Source organism: Pyxicephalus adspersus, chromosome 7, assembly GCF_032062135.1.
Source record: "Pyxicephalus adspersus chromosome 7, UCB_Pads_2.0, whole genome shotgun sequence".
Taxonomy (NCBI): Eukaryota; Metazoa; Chordata; class Amphibia; order Anura; family Pyxicephalidae; genus Pyxicephalus; species Pyxicephalus adspersus.
In genome coordinates this window covers 58977644-59001351 of record NC_092864.1, presented here as the reverse complement: position 1 = coordinate 59001351, position 23708 = coordinate 58977644, and the positions used below count along the sequence as shown (strand labels likewise).

At 35.5% G+C, this 23708-nt stretch overlaps 1 protein-coding gene across 1 annotated transcript in view; it reads left to right on the top strand.

Annotated features, from left to right (window-relative positions):
- The window catches only part of PLCL1 (phospholipase C like 1 (inactive)), a 166631-nt gene that overhangs the window by 119115 nt on the left and 23808 nt on the right, over positions 1-23708 (top strand). Inside the window, exons 2-5 of the mRNA XM_072418640.1 lie at positions 1810-4281; positions 4601-4804; positions 15614-15689; positions 17151-17260. Coding sequence (XP_072274741.1) covers positions 1810-4281; positions 4601-4804; positions 15614-15689; positions 17151-17260 — 2862 coding nt within the window. The remainder of the gene's footprint in view (positions 1-1809; positions 4282-4600; positions 4805-15613; positions 15690-17150; positions 17261-23708) is intronic.

Here is a 23708-nt window from a genome sequence, read left to right as displayed (position 1 = left end):
GCCTTTAAAACAGGTCACATTTCATGAACCACCTTGTACTTGTATATCACAATAGGTTGGCATTCATTTCCAGAACTATAGGCTTTGGAAGAATGTATCTCATTAAGTAATAACCTGTCACGTGCCTCCTAATTGGCTGTTTGTTTTGGATTAGTGAAGTAGAAATATTTTAGGGCTCAGGAGGTGAACACTCAAGATAATTAGTCTTCTAGCTTGCAAAATATCTCTATGAGTATTATTTGCTTAAGAGAAAATAAGTCTTTATGACTATTTATTACTGGCTTCTAGCATACTTCTGCTCATTAAGCAAGCCTGTTTATTTATAGCCATGTACTGAGGATAATAAGATATTAGTTGTTTTTTTTTATTCTAAGAAGATAACTTACTCTTCCAGGCATACAGATGCTAAGGAAATAATTGACGACAACAAAATTAAATATCATTCAGACTTGATAATTGGGACAGGATTGGATTTGAGGCACTCTAACTCTATGTAATCCACATTAGAAAACCTGGTAATTTGGATTGCAAAACTCTGTGAAGGGTGTGGCATGACTGCAATATGTACATAAATATTAGCGTTACCTGGTTGCTTTATATTTCGTGACATTTAAAGCCTAATTCAGTAAAACAATTGAAAGAGTTATAATTATGTAAAAAAATGTTCTTCTGGCTTTATTTCAGTGTTGCTCAAAATATTACAATAAAACTATTATAGTTTATCCTAGTTTGTGGGTATATATTCTTTTTTTTTTTTTTTTTTTTACCCAGACTTCTGGGTACTCCTGAAAGGTTCTAAAAACACCACATTGATTTGATTTAACCAGTGGACTGGTGGCAGAAGCTTCTATGATCTCTCTTTGATTTCTTTAAGCATATAAAATATCAGCGCTAGTATTTTCTTTGAACTTTTAGATTAAATTTTAGATATGTGGGGCTTTTTAAAAAAAATACATACAATATTTTAGGACGGTAATTGCAATTGAAATCCCAACACTATATACAGTATGTTACTCTTTTACCTCATCCTAGCCCCTGTAAAGGTAAGTATCAACACAAGTATCTACAAAAAATTAATTTTGAGTGAGTTCAATTTATCTTTAAATACATCATATCACAACGTTACAAGTTTAAAAGTCAAGTTCATAATTTGTCTATTAAAAGTAGATGTGCTCCAAAGAGTACGTAATTGTTTAAACACATTGAAATGCCTTTCACACCTTTCCTTATTCAGAAATGCTATCTTGATGTCAAGGTTAGTTTGTAGTGTTTGTTTAAATGTTCAATGAATGCTCATTGAATTGTGGTTCAGGCTTCCCATAAAAGAAATTAAATTTATGGGGCAAGGAGACTTCACTACCATATAAAGACTGCTGGTGTCTTCTTTAGTATGACCTTCTTTTTAAAATGAAAAAAATGTCAATCTTTGTTCAATAATCTTTTTTATTCTAAAATATAGAGTATAAGTCAAGAAGATTAATAGTTCTTTGTTGAAATTAGTTAAATTCTTACAAAAGTTTTGTGGAGTGTTGAAGAGGTAACTTTAGTCACTGATCTGTAGATACCATTCAGTAGCATCAGTTAACTTGACAATACCTCCCAATCCCATAGAGTTTTTATTTAGTACAGTGTTTTGATATTTGTTTTATTAACTATAAATAACTTATAATAACAAACTCTTTTATTTTCTTTGTATCTATTAAAATAAAATTCAAACCTACTATTTGAAAATAATATAAATTTGCTTTTCCTAGAATAGTGTTACTTGATATTTCTTCATTCAACTTTGTTTTTTCTTTCTTTTTTTAGGATCCTTCAAATCAAAAGCCTGGCAGAAAGAAAACGGTGTCATTCAGTAGCATGCCATCAGAGAAGAAAATAAGCAGTGCTAACGACTGTATCAGCTTCATGCAAGGGGGTTGTGAATTGAAGAAAGTTCGCCCAAACTCCCGCATCTATAGTCGTTTTTTTACACTTGATACAGATTTGCAGGCTTTACGCTGGGAGCCATCTAAAAAAGATCCAGAAAAGGCTAAGTTGGATATCTGTACCATCAAAGAAATACGGCTTGGCAAGAATACAGAAACATTCAGGAATAACAGGCTAGCTGACCAAATTTGTGAGGACAGTGCTTTCTCAATAATCCATGGAGAGAACTATGAATCATTGGATTTAGTGGCTAATTCAGCTGATGTGGCCAATATTTGGGTGTCAGGTCTCAGATATCTGGTCTCTCACAGTAAACAGCCCCTGGATTTGGTAGAAGGTGGTCAGAACACCCCAAGGTTTACATGGCTAAAATCTGTCTTTGAAGCTGCTGATGTTGATGGGAATGGAATTATGGTGGAAGATACAGCAGTTGAGCTAATTAAACAACTATCCCCTGCAATCAAAGAAGCAAAGGTTAGATTAAAGTTTAAGGAAATCCAAAAGAGCAAAGAAAAGCTAACCACCAGAGTGACCAAAGAAGAATTTTGCGAAGCCTTTAGTGACCTTTGCACAAGGCCAGAAGTGTATTTTTTACTGGTTCAGATTTCTAAAAACAAAGAATATTTGGATGCAAATGATCTGTTGTTATTTTTAGAATCTGAACAGGGCATGACTCAGGTGAATGAACAAATGTGTTTGGAAATCATACAAAAGTATGAGCTAACTCAGGAAGGTCAAGCAAAAGGGTTCCTCACCATTGATGGATTCACTAAGTATCTACTTTCCCCAGAATGTGATATATTTGACCCAGTCCACAAAAAGGTCAACCAGGATATGACACAACCATTATCACACTACTATATCAACTCCTCGCACAATACATACTTAATTGAAGACCAGTTTAGAGGTCCAGCAGATATTAATGGCTATGTGAGAGCTCTAAAAATGTCATGTAGAAGCATTGAACTAGATGTCAGTGATGGGCCAGACAATGAGCCTATCATCTGCAATCGCAACAGTATGACTTCACCACTAGCCTTTCGTAATGTCATAGAGGTTGTAAACAAATATGCCTTTATCTCCTCCGACTATCCTCTAATTCTTTGTATTGGAAACCACTGCTCAGTACAGCAGCAAAAGATCATGGTGCAACATATAAAGAAGATCTTTGGGAGCAAACTGTATACAGAAATGCCTATGCCAGCAGATTCATATCTACCATCTCCTGAAAAGTTAAAGAAAAAGATTATTGTAAAAGGCAAAAAGCTGCCTTCAGATTTTGACCTCTTAGAGGGAGAAGTGACAGATGAAGATGAGGAAGCTGAAATGTCTCGAAGAATGTCAGAGGACTACTTTGGTGAACAGAGACAGATCAAGCTTTGTAGAGAATTGTCTGACTTAGTATCTATTTGTAAATCAGTTCAATACAAAGATTTTGATGTCTCTATGAAAAGCCAAAGCTACGGAGAAATTTGCTCATTTAGTGAGAGCCAAGCCAGTAGGATCGCTAATGAGTATCCAGAAGACTTTGTAAATTATAATAAAAAATTTTTATCTAGGGTGTATCCAAGCCCAATGCGAATAGATTCCAGTAATATGAACCCACAGGATTTTTGGAATTGTGGTTGTCAGATTGTAGCCATGAACTATCAGACCCCAGGCCCAATGATGGATCTCAACATTGGCTGGTTTCTTCAAAATGGTGGGTGTGGTTATGTCCTTCGACCATCAATTATGCGAGATGAGGTATCTTATTTCAGTGCAAACACCAAGGGTGTTGTACCTGGTGTTTCCCCTCAGGTTCTCCACATAAAAGTCATTAGTGGACAAAACTTTCCAAAGCCAAAAGGTGCATGTGCAAAAGGTGATGTGATTGACCCATACGTTTGCATCGAAATTCATGGCATTCCAGCAGACTGTGCTGAACAGAGGACTAAAACAGTTCAACAAAATGGTGACAACCCAATTTTTGATGAGAGTTTTGAATTTCAAATAAACCTTCCAGAGTTAGCAATGGTGCGTTTTATGGTTCTTGATGATGACTACATTGGAGATGAATTTATTGGTCAGTACACTATACCTATTGAGTGCTTACAGCCAGGATACAGACATGTGCCCCTGCGCACTTTTGTTGGAGACACGATGGAACATGCTAAATTATTTGTTCATATTGCAATTACTAACAGGGGAGGAGGAGGAAAAGCTCAAAAGCGAGGTTTGTCTGCCAGGATAGGGAAAAAAGCCCGGGAGTACACAATGCTGAGGAACACTGGTCTTAAAACTGTTGATGACATCTTCAAACTTGCTGTTCATCCACTGCGGGAGGCCACTGATGTCAAGGAAAACACACAGGTGAGAGGGTTTTTATTTTGTAGGTGAGACGATATTGAACAATATGTTTAGTTATGTATTGATTTGTAGTTTTTTATGTTTATTAAACATTTTTTTTTCATATCACAGATAAAAAAAAATGTCTTACTCTGAACTCTGAAGGATTTACCTATCAGATTTTGCAAATATTATGCTGATGGAATTGTGTTTGTGCATCTAATTTTAAAATTTTCTCTATGACAAGCGTTAGTTTTAGTCTCATTATTGTAGTAGCTTCCAGAGATATAATGTGATGACTGTCTACTAGTTAATAATATATTGTTATATTTTCTCTCATCAGAATGCATTGGTGTCTCTAAAGGAACTCTGTGGTCTTCCCACCAGCTCTACTCTCAAGCAGTGCATGCTTTCCCTAGCATCACGTCTTGTAAATAGTGACAACACACCTACAGTTAACCTCATTATGAAGGACATGTACCCTAGTCTGGAGCCTTTAGGAATGATACCTGAGGTTCAGAAGAAACTTCTCAATGCCTATGATATGGTTCGTACTCATCTATGATCTTATTTTACTTTTCAGTTAAAGGGTAATCTATTTTTTATTGTTAGTTCTTAGTTTATTATGAACTAAAAAGACTACCTAAACAGTAATGTGAGCTCATCTGTTAACATTTTTCCATTTATTATATTGCACAAGCATGTTTTGTATGAAGGTAGAATCTGCATACTAGGGAATATTCACAGAGGACATAAAATGTTTCCTTCTTTTTTCTGGGACCATTTGGGTAACATCTACACTACCTTGTATGTAATCCCTTCAGTAAAGCCATTAACTAAGCCATCATTGTCATGTGACTAAAAAGCAAGATGATTTTGTTTTGGTATTATTTCACAGAGTTGGAGTTACAAACTAATATATTCTGTGGTTTATCAGCTATGAGCTACCCACAAATACCAAGCTTATAGATGGAACCTGGGAAGTAAGAAATATGAAACCTGTGTTGCTAAGTTGGCAGAACATGACTAGAACATTACATAAATGTCTTAAATGTCTGCTACAATTTTTACCTTATCCAAAACTTTTCATTGATTAAAGTGTTGATCAAAGCATGTCAACCAATATGATTGATTTTGTGATCAGTAATCAGTTGGTCGGAAGTCCCAAAGCACTGAACCTACCTGTGCGATATTCTGCCCTTCTGAATAGAAAGTGATCAGAATTCTCATCAGATTGGATCATTTGTTCATACACAGGATATGTCCTGTGTACTTCCGATTAATATTTACCAACACTTACAATCTATTCATGTCTAATCCGAAAATCAAAAATTGGTCACTTGTTAATTTCCCTTCACTATGGATTGTTTTATCAGATTGTACATTGAAAAAAAAAGTAAAAAAAAGCTAATTTATAGAAGGCCTGTATACCCTAATAGCTAGAATTCCCAGGTGCTGTAATATTTTGAGACTTCCTGGAGTGAAAAGATGGGTGCCTGGCTGACTTTTCAGTCTCTTTAATATCATTGTTGGCTATTGATAAAATAATGGTCCAATAATAAGGCATATAAAATAGAAAATTACTGTGGCTAGGCTTTCACTGACCTAAAAAGTAAGTGTATTTTAGAACATTTAGACATTCTAGGTGACAATGATTAACGGTAACAATGATCTGACATACAGACACCTGGAGGAGTGTGTTGGGTGCTCATAGCACTGGATTGGTATGTGACATGACAGGTTACCTTTAATGTGCTCTGCATACCTTCCCTTTTTTACCAGTTTGTGCAGAAGACTCTAAATGTAAACTTGCAACTTTTAGCTAATAGTTACTCTGCTTTGCCTTTAAACTTGCATCTTGACATTCAAAGAAATATGTAATTACTCTGAAGAATCTTATTTATGTACCTTTTCTTACTTTAAAAGTTTTACTTTAATCCTCTTCTTCAATGTCTTAATTAATGATAGGATCAGATAATTATACAGCCTCAAAGGAGTCAGCCAGTAATATCTGAAGTTTCCCAAAGCTGATAGTGCTTTTAGTTTTCATGCTGAATATTATGTGACACATGAGAAAAAGAGTCGTGTGAGTACTAGTAAATAAAACTATTCAGATATATTTATATATAAATCATAATTCACCAAAAATGGATAAGCCTTTTGTTAGACACCTTTTAGATCTCCTTTATTTTCATGAAAGAATGAAATAAAAGAACTTTTAATTCCAACAGAAGTTTTATTTGCTAGAAAATGCCCAAAAGTGGATCAAGTAAAATTTAGGATCAAAGTAATACAATTTAATTCAGTAGAACGCAGGTATGAACTTTCCCTGCTGGGGCATTGATGAATTTATGTTTCTACATTACTAGCTGATATTATTCTTCTTAGTATTGTTCTTGAATTTCTCTGGGGGATATGTCATCATACAATCTCAGAATTACCTGGCTCAGCAGTAAACATCCTTGTAACTGCCCCACAAATAAATGCACTCATTTCATGAATTGCTTTGGAATTTAAATAATATTGTATGTGAGTCTGTATAAGTCTGACATTGATTTCCTCACCGCGGGCTGAAGCCAATTACTCATAGTCTGACAGTGGGTTTTTTTTTTTTAAAAAAAGCTCAGAACATTTTTTTAATGATTTCTTTTTTTGAGATGTGTTAGAGTGATGCTTGCTGCAAAGAGGAGAAACACACGGTAGATGTAAGTGTATTTAACATAATTCTCTATTTTTGAAAAATATGACAAAGAAAAAGGTAGGTACTGCCTTTGTCTCCATTGGGTCCCCCTTTTTTTTTAACTAGTTAGGCCTTAGGTCCCAATGCATTTTCTTAAGTCTTTTGCTCCGTCCACAGGTGTCACGTGAAGTAATTGTTGTCCACACAGCAAACATATCTTATTATTTGATCAATTCTGGTTGTGTGATCTCTTACTATCATTCTTACCCCACTACCAGTAACTGTTCTTTAGATATAATTGAATAGATTTGATGACATGTATGTTTACTTGTACTTGGTGATAGAAATTTCTTTCTCAGTTATCAGGAGATAATTGTCAATTGACCAGTGTCTATATATTCTGAAATATATATATACATACATATATATGCAGAAATGCGTTTAAAATACAGTTCAAATTTAAAGTACAGTTCAAATTAAAATTCAAATTCAGTTCATATCTCCTTCAAAATGTATTCTTTTTTAACCAGATCTGATTCTAAAAAGATTTTCTTACCCAGCAAGTAATATATGAAGTCATTTTTTTTAGGTTTACCTGCGACCCCATTATGACTTTACTATTAAAACTAAACTACAATTTTCACTGCTGCACAAAATATGTGCCCTATTTAGGGATACATCTCACTCCTTCCCTACAAACTCTCTCCCAGACTGCTTGGTGGTCGGTACTGGATCTCAAAAGGTATTATCGAGCCTCCCAAAGTGCCCAGTTCGCTCAATGTACTACTTCTCTCCTATGACCCCAGTGGTCTGATATTAAAGCTCTTTGCTGCCTGCCTACCTCTATTGAGGATATCATGTGGCCTCAATACAGTACTACCTTATAATACCCACAAATGCATATTAATATTAATTCTAACATCACAATAATGACTGATATCACACTAAGCCTCCCAACACTGTTTTGGAGATCACCTACATAGGCAACTGACTGATCTGACTGAGACGTAACAGAACAATTTTATGACATCAAAATACATACTTTAGTACCATAATATGGGCATTGAAATTGCAGTTCACTTTGTGACATGACATATGACATTATAATATTAACAACATCGCTTTGATTATTGTGTGTTGTTTATTTTTTTACAAATTATAGTAAAAACTATGGTATAGTAAAAAAAAAATATTTTGTGACATCACAGAAGCAGTGGTCTCCTTACAGAGATTCAGAAGGCCCCTTCTGAGTCAGGCCTGTCCAATCAGAAAACAATATGAATTTTGCTGATTGCAAATCTCTAGTTCTGACACGAGGTACAGATCTGACCTCTGCAAAAGGATCGTTATATTCACTGTCCCCGTGTGTCCTATGGCTTGGCTGGGAAGGTCCTAGATGGGGGTGTATATAGCACCCAAGCTAAGGTGCTTTGTCTGTTATAGGCTTCAAGGAACTGTGTAGCAGTCTACCATACAGTTGGCTTTTAAGAAAAGCAAATCTCTAGTTTTAGGAAAAGCCAACCAAGGAAGAGTTTGAAGGGTTCCTTGGCCACCTTTCTGAGTAGGGGTCTTAACCTGTAATTACAAAGAGCACATGTGCTCTGATTGAGAGTTTCAGCTGCAGAATGCTGGGAGCTTAGTCATTTCCCAATACTTGAAGGGAAAGGAGCTCGGGAGAAAAACACTTTAGAGAACGCATACAGCTTTTGGTTTATGCAAAAGAACATTTTGGTTGTACTGTATTAATATTGCTAAGATTTGTGTTGTTTTTGTTTGCATTGTGTTAACTGACATCCTGATGCTTCAATAAGCAACCAGACAGGATGCTGAATTTTTGTTGAAAAACTGGCCATGTGCTGCCTCATTGAACTGCTGCAAGCCTGTTGCTTCGAGCAATCTCCTACTGCAAGCTCATACCACACAGAAAGCAAGGGACCTTCTCTACAGAATCCTAGCAAGTGACATGCTTTTCTAACTGGAAACTGTGCCAAACTTTAAGAGAAATATAACTGGGATGAAAACGATAGAGTCTTAAATGCATATTTTCTTTGTTTGCAGCATATCATTTGCTCCAAAACCACAGATAAACTTTAAGATTTTGGGAGCTTTGCCAGAGTGATAGCACCACTTCCTTGGAAAGTTCTCTGGATAGTGTTTTAACCCACAAAATGACTTCCTTCTTAGTTTATAGGAACACATACTTTTTATCCGCAACTAAACTAGTTAATTTAGTGGCCCTAGGATTCACAATGTAATCACCACCTAAAAATTGTATACATTTATTTGGGTACTATGGATTCTGTTATGAAATGCCATTTTCTTGGCTCTGGGTGCCAAAATTTGCCTTAACCCACTTGCAGTTCTCTGTCTCTGGTATGTAAAATTCCTGGTATCACTTCTTGCCTTACTACAATACATTGCATGAACATTAGGTTTATGTGCCATAAATTTGGAACAATCTGTATGAAATCTCAAACCGTGTTAACATCTTTCCCATCTTTGTTGTGTTGAATTTGACTTCACACCAAAGCTTTCCCACTATTTACCTTCCTCCTCCTATGTAAAAGAATTAAGGAGAGATACTGTGTATTATACACAGTCTTAAGGAAACCAAATACCATCCATCTAGGGTTTACGTCTACTTAAACATGGCGAAAGATCAAATTCTGTGTCACTATTGTGTATGCCCTATATGAAAGGAACACTAAAAACCTGTTTGCAGATCTGAACTTTCCCTATAATATCCAAGGTATCCATTTCTTTGGTCTTTATTGAATTCTGAAGCATTCTTTATATTTTATTAATATATTTGAGATTTCAGAAAAAGTGTGAAGGACCAGTGCAGAGAGCCAATAAAAGAATATCTCTAACTTGTTTAAATACAAGAGTGCCAGCCCAAATGAGGATAGGCAACAGGAATGAGGCAAGTGTTTCTTAATGTTCATAATAATAATAAATAATAGACTCCTAAATTCAGGGGGAAGAGGCATAAAGGAGAATTATAATTTATATAATAAATCTGCCCTTTTATATAAAGTAAAATTTTTAGCAATTAGTCCCCTTTAACAGTTGTCTAAAAAAAAAAAAACTGCCAGTTGAAAACTAATCCTGCCCTAAGCCCTCTAACCTTTACTACTTTAGACTTTTTTTTTAAGCTGGGACGCGTTTGATAGTTGAACATCTCATTACAACTTCCTTTTTTTCCTCATGAATAAACTGCAAGAGCCAAAAACCTTAAAAGGAAAGACAGAGGGAATCTTACACTTGGCTTCTTATTAAATATATTTTGACAAGAGTAGAGTGCTGCCCAGGCCATGCACTATTTCATGCTTTGTGAGGGTTTATGCATAGTCTCAAACAAACGTACCTGCTTATATGAAAGCAATGTGGTACAGAAGACATATGTCACCTTATGGCTATTAGCTATAAGCACATTCATAATAATAACTGGCATAATTAGCACAGCTTCATTGCTTACAGATGATAAACCTGCAGGTTTTCTTATCATTTATTTCCTTCCTGGCACAGCTAACTAATCACTACATCACTGGAGAACAACGCAAGGCATGCTGGAAATAGCAATGACTGTCTGGCTGCCGTTTGGCTAAAAATATATGTCGGCTTATTTCTACTCTTGACAAACACTCATTACAAAAACAGGGCAGCCGGTTGGAGCTGATGACAGCTTTGTAATGAGTGTGTTATCCTTTCTATCTAAATAATACTATCACACAGAGTTGCAAATAGGTCACTTCCAGGATGTAAGCTGCCAGTAGGACATTCTGCAGAAATCAAGAAATGAATAATATTCTAGACCATTTTTACTAAGAAAACTGGAACAATGCATCAAATAATCAGCAACATGCTCATCAATCTCTGACTAGACGTTTTATAATGGAACAGTGCAACCTCTATAAGAGCCACTGTACAGCAGTCTTTTTCAACTTGTTTTAATATGGGGAAACCCTTAAATAACGTTCAGGTCTTCAGGGAACCCCTACTGTATTTGTCATATCCACTACTCACAGTATATTGGTGACAATAGAACTGACTGGAGAGGCCTGATTTAATAAAGCTTTCCAAGGCTGGAAAAGATACACTTTCATGAGTGAACCTGGGTGATTCAGCAAACCTGGAATGGGTCTGGCCTAGGATTGAAAACATTTATTAACAAATAGCAAATTACTTTAAAGAAATTCATTCCAGGTTTGCTGGATCACCCAGCTTCACGGATGAACGTGTATCTTCTCCAGCCTTGGATAGCATTATTAAGTCAGGCCCAATAATCATATTTTGTGAGGTCCTAGTTTAAAAGCAATGCCCTAGTCTAAAGCATATCTTACACTGTAATCTATTTAAAAACATGATGGGCGGAGATTTTAGGAAAAGTGTAATCTAAAGGCTCTAAAATACCTAATTCAGTCGCTCCATCTAAATAGGTTATTAGTAATTAGAACTTTCAAGCTGTAAATTTACATATATATAACAATTATGTTTTTCTTCTGTGTCCCAGATTTCACATACCCTCCTACTGTGTCTGAATGCATTACAGATGATGGCAAAGGGAATATTGTAATTTCTATTAAAATATCATTCTAAATGACACATTTCCATATTTTAACAGCACATTTGCTTGCAGACAGTAAAAATCATTTATGTGTATAGCAGAGCAGCAGTACTGATATCGAACATCTTCTCCTCTAATGGGATATCTGTGTGTTTCTATCTTCCAGCATCTGTTTCCATTGTAATAGGAGCACTTTTATCTGTTCATTTACAAGGAAAACACTATAATGAGGTTCTGTAGTTGAGTATTATCGAATAGTAGGCTACTTCTGTTGTTGTTTTTTTTAAACACCATTACTGGTAATCATTTTGATTCCTTTTTACTTTACTTATTAATTAGTTCAATGCAATGTACAATATTGATGTTTACAGGGAAGTAACCATTGCTAATTAATTGAATTTGAATTTGCTGTTTAGGGTAGTCAGGAAATGAAAGATTACTACTGAAGATGGTTATTGTAGTCTTCCTTTAGTCATTTACTTATTTTACGCTGAGTGGCTAAAGACTTGTGTTAAACTCCCCTGTGGCTTCAAAAGTTATAGAAAATGCCATTTGAGTTAAAAGTTTAATTTGCAGTTAGCTGTGTTTATTATTTCCAGTTTTTGCAAGAAGAAATAAAACAATACTCATATAATTATTAGACCTATTTTGATGAGAGGACACGGATTAGCTTTTTAATGTTCTCCCCAACCCCTTTTAGCCAGGCACACCACTCGGCACGTTTCAGTAACCACCTGGCTATTTTAGGGTGGTTTCTGAAATGTTGGGTCACAACACAGGGGTCGCCACTCCCACCTTCTTCCCACCCAGCTTCAAACAAATTCTGGGGAGAACACTGCTTTTCATATTGGTCCTATTAACACTGCTTAATAAAGTTGTTTATATAAATGGACATTTGACAGGAAAGGGGATTTTTGTGGTACAAAAACATGTCCAACATATAAAAGTTCAGGTAAAGATCAATTTAAAACATAAAGCACAATTTTTTATATCATGTTTCAATGTTTCCCTGGCCCCTCTGCTAACATTTCCTTACCCTATATTCCAAGTTATACATGATTACATCAATAATGAGAGGATTATTCTTTCATTCTAGAGACATTTGGTGGCTTTTGTGGTGTAAGTTCGTGGCCCAGGGAAGATTGGGAGGGGGTATCATAGGGATCCACAGGGAAATTCTCATTTGGCTCCAAGGATATAATCGCAAGAACCTTTCCAGAAGTTTTTGAAATTTGAGGGGAGAGGTAATCACATCTCTGAATCAGTTTATGATCTCAGTCCACTCCAATCCATAAATCTCCACCTAACAGAGAGAACTGTAATTTGATTTTTGGAATGTGGTACTAAATATAATCTTGTTGATCACATTTTTCACATACGCTTGGGCTAATAATATAATTTGTTTTTAACAAAGTTAATTGCCAAATTCTTTTAGGTAGGGTAAAAGAATTTTGTGAGGTCAATTATACACTTCTCCAGTGGTCTGTACTCACTGGCAAATAACAGAGATTATTTATGGGCAACATATCAGTGCTACCAAGTTATTGCGTACCCCAAGTTTTAGTCCTGATCCCAATGTTGCTTGCTGTATGTATGCTTCAGATAGACAACATTATCAAGAACCACAGTTACTTCCTTATTTATTTTTAAAATGTGGTATAAATGATCTACCATTAAATTACCCTATTTAGAGATTGATTGTTACATGAAACAACTTACAGCAACAGTGTAAGTTTTTAATAACTAAACTTTAAACAGAACTAAACTCGCAATTACTCACCTATCCCTGTTCTAATACAGGGTGCCACAATCTTCCTTCTTCTTTTCTTTCTGAATTCATTCTTCATCCATCTTAATTGGTTGTGACGGGATGACGCCTTCACAGCAGTTCATTTATGCCTGATATGCACAAGGCAAACTGGGACAGCTAAGTGGCAATCAGGCAGGTCAATCAATTATTGTGGAAGGGTCATTACCTGCCTCTTTCTGCAATACCACCTGCCTGAATCACCCATGTTAAAAATAGGACTTTGCCAATGCTTGTTGTGGATGAGTCTGTTTCTTCAGTCTGTGTGACCAGTGCTTGGTAGATCACTGATCAGATTCAAAGTTCCAGTTTTGATTAATTGTTATGGGTGACTAAGGAGATTTTTATACTGTCAGTGACTGGCTTTTTTCTATATTAGAGATATAACATAGTGGATGTGTTAGAGAGTACCTCTTCTGTATAACCTAAAAGTAATAAAATGTGTAGAGGAAGTATGCAGAGGTTTGCAGGCCTATATAATAGTCTCTTTCTCCTATCCCCTACTGCATTTAGGAGTTCTTAATGAGTGATATGCAGTAAGGGACACCCTAATGGGACTATAATATAGGGATCTCTGGAAACCTGCCCCTCCTCTCCCCTAATTTCTTTCACTTATAGAACAGTCAGTCAGTAAATCTTCTTTAGAATGAAAAAGTGCTCCACTTCAGGGCTCAATTTACATTGTAACTATTGTGTTAAACATAAGGTTTATTATTTTACAAGGCCAAAAATACTGTGTCAGTCAAGACAAACTAATAGTAGTTTCCTTTTACAGCTTACCAGGTAAATATTAGATTTGTTACCAGTTCCATAATTGCTCAGTATTAAGGGTATTGTACTAATCATGGTTTCAAAGCCCCCAGCATCTCCACATTATTAGTAAAATGAAGTTCGAAATGTACACAAATGTCAGCGGGGCATCTGTCTTGTAATGGAGAAGTATTTGAACAATCATTTAAACTAATAATGCCTGCTGGAATTTTCCACGGAAGTCTGTTCTATTTTCATTCTGTCTTTTAATCTAAATATTTTAACTTTATCTTTAATATCAGCTACAATGTCCCTTTTAGTGAAGTCAGCTTCCTTTGTTTAGTTAATACCATGGGGATGGGTGGAGTGTTTAGTTTTTATAGGCATGTCTTCTACTAAGAAATTAGAGTCAGTGATGAGTATCTTGAGTCCTGAATTTTAGTCATAGAAAGAAGATTTTCTATTTATGTAAAGAACTCTGTTAAAGTTCTGTGTGCTGAAATCTATAAATGTTTAGCTTTAATTGTGCCAACTACATAAGCCTTAATGTTAATACATTTCCGTGTATAATGTATCTGGTGTAATTAGAGGAAATAAAAACATAATACTGTAAGTTTTATTTGATTACTGCAGCAAAAGCAGTCTGATTTTGATATGTCTACGTCTTCTTAAAGAAAACTTGTCTTTTCTGACTTCTCCATGACGATTACTTGGGTTTGGCTTAGATTGAGTCTGTAATCCAGAACAATTGGTAAAAGAAAATTGACTTTTTTCTGACTTTGACTGCCTTTGGGTCTCTGATTTACAAAGTAACAAGAATAGCCAACAACCATGTGAAGGTCCGTCAAAGGCAGCCTCATTTTTTTCTCAACAGCTTTCTTTAATTTTTTGGTAAATAAAGTGTTTTATGTTTGCATGCTATATATAACATCTATACAACATTTGCTTTTTAATAAAATTGGTAATGTAGAGAAAGGGTTTCCTAAGCACTATAGATTATACCAGCAAGAATAAAACAGTAGCTGGCTTTTTCCAAGTTTGTCTTCAGAGCTCTGCCATAAACTTGCCAGTTAGGCTTAACTGAACTTATTTTATTGGATGTGTGGTTACAGCTGATGCCTGTTTTAAAAACTACTCCCCAGCCACTCTCTTTGCTCCTCCAATGACCTACTAATGACTTCCTTACTCATAAACTTGTCACATGCACGGCTCCAAGACTTTTCTAGAGTTGTTGGGGAGTATTAGGAAGTTGTTCTTTCAAAAGAACTTGTCACTTTTACTATGGTAAAAGTTACTGATCCTATTAAGCATTATTATTTAAAGTGGCAAACAACATTGGTGTATAGCTCAGATAAATCTAAAGTTGATTAAAAATTTATTTCCGTTTTCATATATTTTTTGTATTTTGCTAGCCCATATCAGTGTAAGATATAGGGCTTGAGCAGAAATAAGAGGTTGGGACTGCAAATGTAACACAAGGCAAACATTGCTTTTTTTTTAAAAAAAAGGGCATTAACATATATAACTTAGCTTCACCTTATTTTTCCCACAGATGATCCAAGAGAGCAAGTCTTTGATAGAATCTGCAGATATTATTCATGAGAAGATACAGCAATGTCAGAAAACAGGTAAGCCATCCATTACAGTCCCCCAGTGTACATGGAACACCAAGCCAGGCTAGAAGAAGCACAATATTGTTGTCAAATATGTTGTCCTTTTTATCAGAAGTTAGATGTTGGGTGGCCTTGTTATCTACATTTTTACCAGGTATTACTATATACTCACACACACCTTTTGAACTTTATCCCTTAAACTCATAAGTGGGCAGGTTTGACATTGGCTGGATAGGATGGCCAGAGATTTTATAGAGCAGGGGTGCCCAACAGGTGGATCGCGATCTACCCGTAGATCGCAAAGGCAACACGAGTAGATCCCGGAGCCCTGCCTTTCATAATAAACTCTACGGCCCACAGGAGGTATTAAGTCCAAGTTTTTTTTGTTAGATCATTTTGACTTGGTCATTTAAAAAGCAGCTTGCAAGCCAAAAAAATGTGGGCACCCCTGTTTAGAGCATTTAAATGCCTTTTCCTCATTGTCTCAGTAGGTTGCAAGTAAATAATTCTTTAGAGTTGGATTTCCAGTAATCTCTCATACTACTAAAACTTCAACACCTTTTGAAAATGTAACAAGCTGAGGCACAGTAAACTTAACAATATATTTCTGTATTTTCCTGCTACCTACTTATTAATATTGCATGTAGACAATGACACATATGTAGAGCAAGAAAACTTACACGCTATTCCACATCTTCACCCAGAAGTTAAACTGGCTTGGTACATTTTTTATTAAGTTTTTTTTTCACCCTTTCAAACAGCTATGCTAGTATTACCCCTGAATTATTCAGCATGTTCCGTCTTTTCAAATTCTTTGTTAGGTTTGGAAATTGAGCAAGAACTGGTGAGTAGGGTTTAGATTTGATTTAAACCTCAAGAGCAATGACCCAACACAATTCCTGGATATCTCTGTCTCAACATTTTCTTTTGCAGAGATCCACTGATCTTCCAATATCAGGCCTTGAACACGATCAACAATTTCATGGTTTGACACAGTTTAAGGCCCCCCAGATTTTGCTTTATCTTCAGTTTAAAAATCTTCATGCTGAAAATTGATAGACAACGTTTTCGTGATTGAGTATGATGGCCACTTGTGTTTGCATTGTACACTTATTGATTTATTTTTTCGTATGCAGGAACAGGAGTGTCACACACTACATTTTTCCTTGACATGTATATGTCAATGAAATTCAAAACATAATGCTACAAGCCTGCAAATTGTCAAATGTCAGTATAAAATAACAATCTTTCCAGCACTAGTGAAAAAATGATGCTCAGATTATGGGAAGTGGATTGGCCCAAGATACAGTATTTTAAAACATAATCACTCCTTTGTATGAAGTACTTATGTAAAGTTAGTATAACAACAAAGTAAACATTGATAAATGTAATAAAGGATACAATCTTCATCTTCTTGAAAATGATTTATTTAGTATTTAACTGCTTTTTAATAATATTTTCACTTGTTTCATGCAGGAATGGAGTTTCATGAGGACTTGCATAGTCTGGGGACCAAAGAAGGATTAAAAGGAAGAAAGCTAAGTAAAGCAATAGAAAGCTTTGCCTGGAACATCACTGTATTGAAGGTAGGTCACCAAAGTCCACATGGCAGCTTATGATATTTTATAAAATGTGAACTACAATGAATGAGCCATAGATTCTATTCTCATGTATAACCTGTACTACTTGTTCAAAGGATATCTAAAACTTAACTTGTGTAACGTACACGTCCTATCCTTTCCTTCTTTAAAAGGAAAGGATAGGACTGCCCAGCAAAGTGTATGTGAATTTATGAAGCTTCCCAGAGAAAGCTACACAACTTTATATTTAAAACCATAGAACACCAGTGACTTTAGTATCAGTGATGTACTGCAACAGACTTACTATTTTAGGTGGAACAAAGGTGATATAGGTGGTCTTTGGTCTTTTGAAAGAAATTTATACTTTGCTGCAACATTTGCTTCAGCAGTAGAGGCATTGATTGACCTTTGTCCTGATGTTAGATAATTGCCTTCAGTCTAGCATAAATAGATAAAGTCGTAGCATATATAGATAACATTCCTTTAACTTAAGGTCTTTATACATAAAGTGTATATTTTACTTTTTTGGAAGCCACAAAGCATTTAAATAACTAATGTAAAATAATTTATTTACAGAAAACTTTTCCCATTTTACAAAGTGCACCAATAAAGCATGCCTCCTCCACACTGATATTCTAATAGTTTTAAAATAATATTTAGGCAATGTGTAACATGTTGAGAAGACATTATTATCAGTCTTATTATCTGAAGAATATATTTTATCTTTCCAACTCAGGAAAGGAGATAAGTACAAGTTTTTAAGTCTGTTGCGATCCCCTGGTATATGTAGAATTTCATTAATTGTAGGTAGTGTTGCTTGGCCTGATATCACACATCAGTGATTTGCAATACGTAAAATATAGCTGTTTCATAATTATTTATATGTTTAGGCAGATACTATGGTCTTTCATGTCTGGAGAGACCTGCTTTAGGTCAGTCCAGTGTTTTGTATATATAGAGACTAAAGTAATATAGATTTATATGGATGGAAGTTTATATAAGGTTTATGTTTGTATTCTGTAAGGTTTGCCCATATTATTTATTTAACAAAACTACACAAAAATCAATAGTCACAATGGTTATGGTACATGAACATTTTGCCTTATGTACTTTTCATTATTTTATGAAAGTAGAGAATAGATTGTACAGAACAAGGCTTACAGTGGAGATACCTGTTCCAGTAATCATACTAGGAATAAATTATTTCTCCTGCAACCTGTTTTGTTTTCAGGACTGAACGTGATAAGTATTAAAAAAAGAGAAATGCCACCATCTAAAAAAAGCAATCCAAATAAATAAATAATAAAAAAAGACTTTCTTTATTTTATAGTCATTGAATAAAATCTCACAAACTAATCTTTAGGTCGTGCCCCACACTGAATGTTCTGTTCATTAAGAAACCACAGTCATAAAATTTGGAGAAGCAAACGTCAATGTTTTCATTCTGTGGCGTCCATGGACGGAATAAATGGATCTAATAGACATTTATTTTAGTACTATCCTGGAGGATTCTAACTGCAGTTCCCACATTTTGATTATTATTAAACTGATTCCTAGGCAACATGCATTAACCTTTACTACAATGTTTCCCATGAATCAGTAAAATATTTACCCAATCAGGACATAAAAACTTGCACTTGGCAACCTTACATCCCATGTTCCAGTACTGGTGATCATGTGATGAAATATTGCATTGGATGAGAACCCCAAGATTCATATGCTTTAAAATTATACTAGGAGTAAGGGGGAGCTAATTTATTATGAATTTTAAAAAATGAAGGCGTAACTGCAGCTATTTTATTTGCACTGTTACTTAACAGTAAAAGTAAATGGATTTAATAAATGTAATGGCCAATGAATGCCCATGCCAGGGCAGGGGAAACACATGCAAATCCCTCTTTACCACCTCCAGGGTAAGGAGCTGCAGAAGACCCAGTTCGATTCACCTTCAGGACCTGGTAATTTACATCAGGATGAGGGAATGCTGTTTATCATAGATCATTTTAAAAAGGAAAAATGGTAGATTTGACCTTTGTGCAGGAGCAGGGCTTGATTTGTATCAGTAACCTAGCATATTGATTTAAAAATGGCAGCAAAGAAGCCATGTAACTTGTATTTTTGAATGATGAGGTCAGAAATTATATCTTTTATTAACTGCTTATAAAAACCTACCTTTAATGCATTTGTATATTGCCGGGTGGATGCCAACCGGTACCTGTGCACAACACATATTTGAATTTGTTTATCCGTTAATAGAGATGCAGCTGATGCTAGACCGATCCTCTTACAATAATGTTCATTGTAAACTATTTTCGCTAGTCCAGAATAATTTTTATGTAGTTTCCCACCTTTTACATAAAGACCTAAAATGGGGGATGCTTCCTACCCTTGCAACATGTTGGATATCAAACACAAATAAAGGCTTATCCTGGATCATTTATGCAGAGCTGGTATCCTCATTCATCGAACTGTTCTAGAGGCTTCTGCAAGTGGCCAATGTAGAACAGTGATACCTAGCATACTCTATTTTTGTAATAATAATGCTGTCTCCTTTGCTATTTACAATACTTATTTTTGTCTCTTGAACAGAAACTGTGAAGGGGAAAAAAGGGGAACATTTTCCAATATGAAACTGGTTGCAAATGTCTTAAAGGGTATTTTCCCAGTTTGGAACTTGGGGTGGATGGGGGGCCTTCCAATTCACATGTACTATTGTGGTGCGTTAACCAAAAGAGCAGGTTCATTTTCTCACTTGTTTAGTAGCAGCTAGCCATCTTGCCAATTTCTATGTCAACATACGAATAAAGTATAATAGGAAGCAGATATTGGTGTGGATAAAAGTGTCACAGAGATGGAATAGATGATAAAAATTATAGACTACAGGGCAAAAAACGCAGAGATCTTGGAAATTTCCATTGAGAAATGTGAGACCAGAAAAGGATTGTAAGAAGTGCGATGCAGTCGTTGCTAGTGGCATCTGACAGCGTCAGTGAAGTAGCATATTAACTAAAAAAAACTGGTCTACATTGTTGCAAATACGCACAGTTGGCTTAACTTCCGCTCCTACTTTTTTTTCTGCAGTATTATGCAACTGCTTTTCTGTGCTTAACTTAAAATTTTGTGCATCGTGTCAATAATAAAAGAAAACAAGCTTAGTAAATGAAAGCAATCATGCTGATAGATGGAACTGCTGTTCTGCTGCAGATATTTATTCCAGGAACTCTTCAACTACTGGCTGCTGGCCACCTTTTCCACCTGGTAATGAACCATGAACAAAAAGAAAAGAAGAAACAACACTTTGGATTTCACAGCCACTGTATACCTATTGATCCACCTGGTTATAGGCAGACCTCCTCAATTCTTCCCTCGCCTGTCACTCAAAAAACTAAGCTAATTTGTAGTTTTTTAAGAATAAGATGCTTTTGAGCAGACTACAAAAGAGATCAGATGGTTTACCCAGTAACAGGTAAATCAATAAAGTATATAATGGCTGTAAGATTTGAGGTATGGATCCTTGCTATTTTGAAATGAAAGCAAGTGGAATGTTAAAAGATACATTATGGAAAAAAAAAGGAAAACAGTTTCATTCTCTAAAATCGTTTTTTACATTTGACTTTTAAAAAAGTTCCAGGCACTCTAAGTTTAGAAATAGTCTACTTGGGTAGTAGAGGGCAACAAAGGGTTTTCCCTCTAAGGGTTTTAGTTGCGGCAATTAGTGCCTTTAGTTAAAGTAGTCATCTCGAGGCAGCAGCTCTAAATATGTAACTTTTCTTTGGGCATATTTTTTTAACATCTATGTTTATGTAGAGATGCTGAGCCAGAGGGAATTAATTTGCCATCACAAATACCTAGGGCACAAATACTGACAGTGTCTTAAACAGAATTATTACAGCTTTCATCATAGATCTCATGTGCAATGAAAAACATCACTAAGAAGGAATGATAGGTGGCATTGCATTAGGCCAAAAAATGTTAATAATAACATTTTGGAATAATTTGCGTCCCTTTTGAACCTGACAAAATCTAAAAAAACAAAAAGTCTTGAATTTTAGACAATATCCTGTATTTTTAAGAATGACCCCTGTGATCCTATGTCAAATGCCAAAGGCTCTACTCGCCTTAAAGTGCTAGATAGTTTTTTGTTTTAAAGGTGCCTTGGTACCAGTTGGAGACAGGTTTCCATTGAAGCAGAAGTCATGGCCTCATCATGAAATTATGTGTGTTTACTTTGCAATGCTGAACTTTGAATACTTAGTTTTACTTAGTTTTACTTACTTACTTACTTACATGTGCAAATTAAGTTACAAAAACAGGATTTTTGTTAATATATAATTGGGTATTTTAAAGCAGATTTAGATTCACTGGACCTGATTTAATAAAGCTCCCCTAGGTTGGAGAGGATACACTTTCATCAGCGAATCTTGGTGATTCAGAAAATCTGGAATGGATCTGGTCCAGGATCGAAAACATTTGCTAAAAAAATAGCAAATTACTTTGAAGAAATCATTTGTAGGTTTGCTGGATCACCCAGGTTCACTGATAAAAACATATTCTATCCAGCCTGTGAGAGCTTTAATAAATCAGCCCCGCTTTGTTCATTACATTCCTTCTGCAAAGGGAACATAAGGTAAACCGTTTCTATTTCTTTACTAAATTATCACTAGGAATTTGGATGCTAATGCATGATTCAGAAGTTACCTGCCTGTATAGACCCTTACTGAAAGTTCTCTGCATGCTCAGCAGCAAGTAGATGTCTGTTGGTTACTAGAAAAGAGAAATGCAGTCACATGCCCTACATCATGGTTCTTGGATTCATTGGTGGGTTAATTTTAAAACACGAAGACAGAACAACAACTGATGAGGAGGAATTTTTAAAAGTAAAAGAAAAATTCGTAATCTGTCAGGTATAGAAAAATCTGTATAAATACCACATGGGGAAAATGTACATCTAGTTCTTATCTTAACAGGTAGGTTAGACGTGTCAATGTCTTGGAACTCCAGTCAAGTTTTTCTTTTGGTGTTGTATAGCGCAGAGAATGGTTTCAACTGCTACAGGTCTCTTGCTGTTTGGGAAATTCCCCTTGACGCGATGATGATGTGCCTATGAAGGCAGGAAGTGTGCAGAGTTTTTCCAACTGGTACACAGCTGTAAAGTTCATGAGAAGTTCTGATCCTTCTTCATTTAATTATCTTTTAGGCAATTAAACTTTGCTCACCATCAAAATGAATTGTGTTATTTAGGCAGTGTATGTGATTCCTCCTCTGCTAGATGCATTAATATGCTAAATAACACTAAAAGTATTGGGACTGTCAATGTGAGAATGTTCTCTAGCCTAGACCAATTAATCAATTTTTTTCAATTCCAATAAGATCCCCTTTGCTGGCTGAATTACGGTAACTAATTATAGTTCTTGCTGCAACCATTTTCTAAGATCTGTAATCCAATCAGTTTTAAGCCTATTTGTAAAATAGCACACTGCAATCTCTTTACCTGATGTGTCTCTAATGATGAATTTAGCCGCATAAAGTCGATTTTGGCAAATGAAAATGTACAAAACCGTGTTTGTCCTCCCTTCCGGTGGTGCCTACAGACTGCGAGGATACTTGATTGCCTGATGTACCCCAACAGAAAAAAGAAAAAAAGTGTTTGTGTCAGCATAAAGCAGGGGACACCAACCACATTGCTGTGCATTAAAGTTGTACCTTCTTTCTGGAAAGCTTCAAAGCCCTACAATAAAGAAGAATACAGATGAATACATTGATGGCAAAGATACGTTCACAAACTGTGGATGTTGTTAAAAATGCTATTTAAAATCAAATTAGTATATATTTTGTGCTGGGCATCATGATTTAATAGTAACCACATTCACATAGGGTCTGATTTATTTTAGCTCTCCAGGATTGGAGATGATAGACTATCATGGGGGAACATGGGCGATCCAACAAAACTGGAATGGATTTCCTAAACTTGTTTGCTAGCAGATGGTAAATATTTTCTGGACAGATCTATTCCAGGTGAATCTCCTAGGTTCACCCACGCTAGTCTATCTTCCCCAGTCTCAAAGAGCTTTAATAAATCAAGCCCACAGTGTACAGTTTCTAGGACTAAGGAAAATATAACCCTTTCAGTTAGTTATTGAGGAGTATTTGCAGGACATTATAAAAATGTATGGGGTTGACAGATATAAAGGAAGGTGAAAAAACTTGTCGCCCAACTCTTTATTGTCCATATTATTATCCTGCCTGTTTCCCAAAGTAATGTATTCTGTGTAAAAAAACATAATCCACATTATTTTGCAGTACTTTAGTGATAGTAGCAGCCATTTTGTGTAATCATATATTGCTTAGAGAGAGAACTGTACATGTCAGGAAAAAACTAAGAAACATCAGTCTTAGCTCTTCTCTCATCATCTCCGTCTACTACATGTCCACTTGACCCAATCCCTTCTGATCT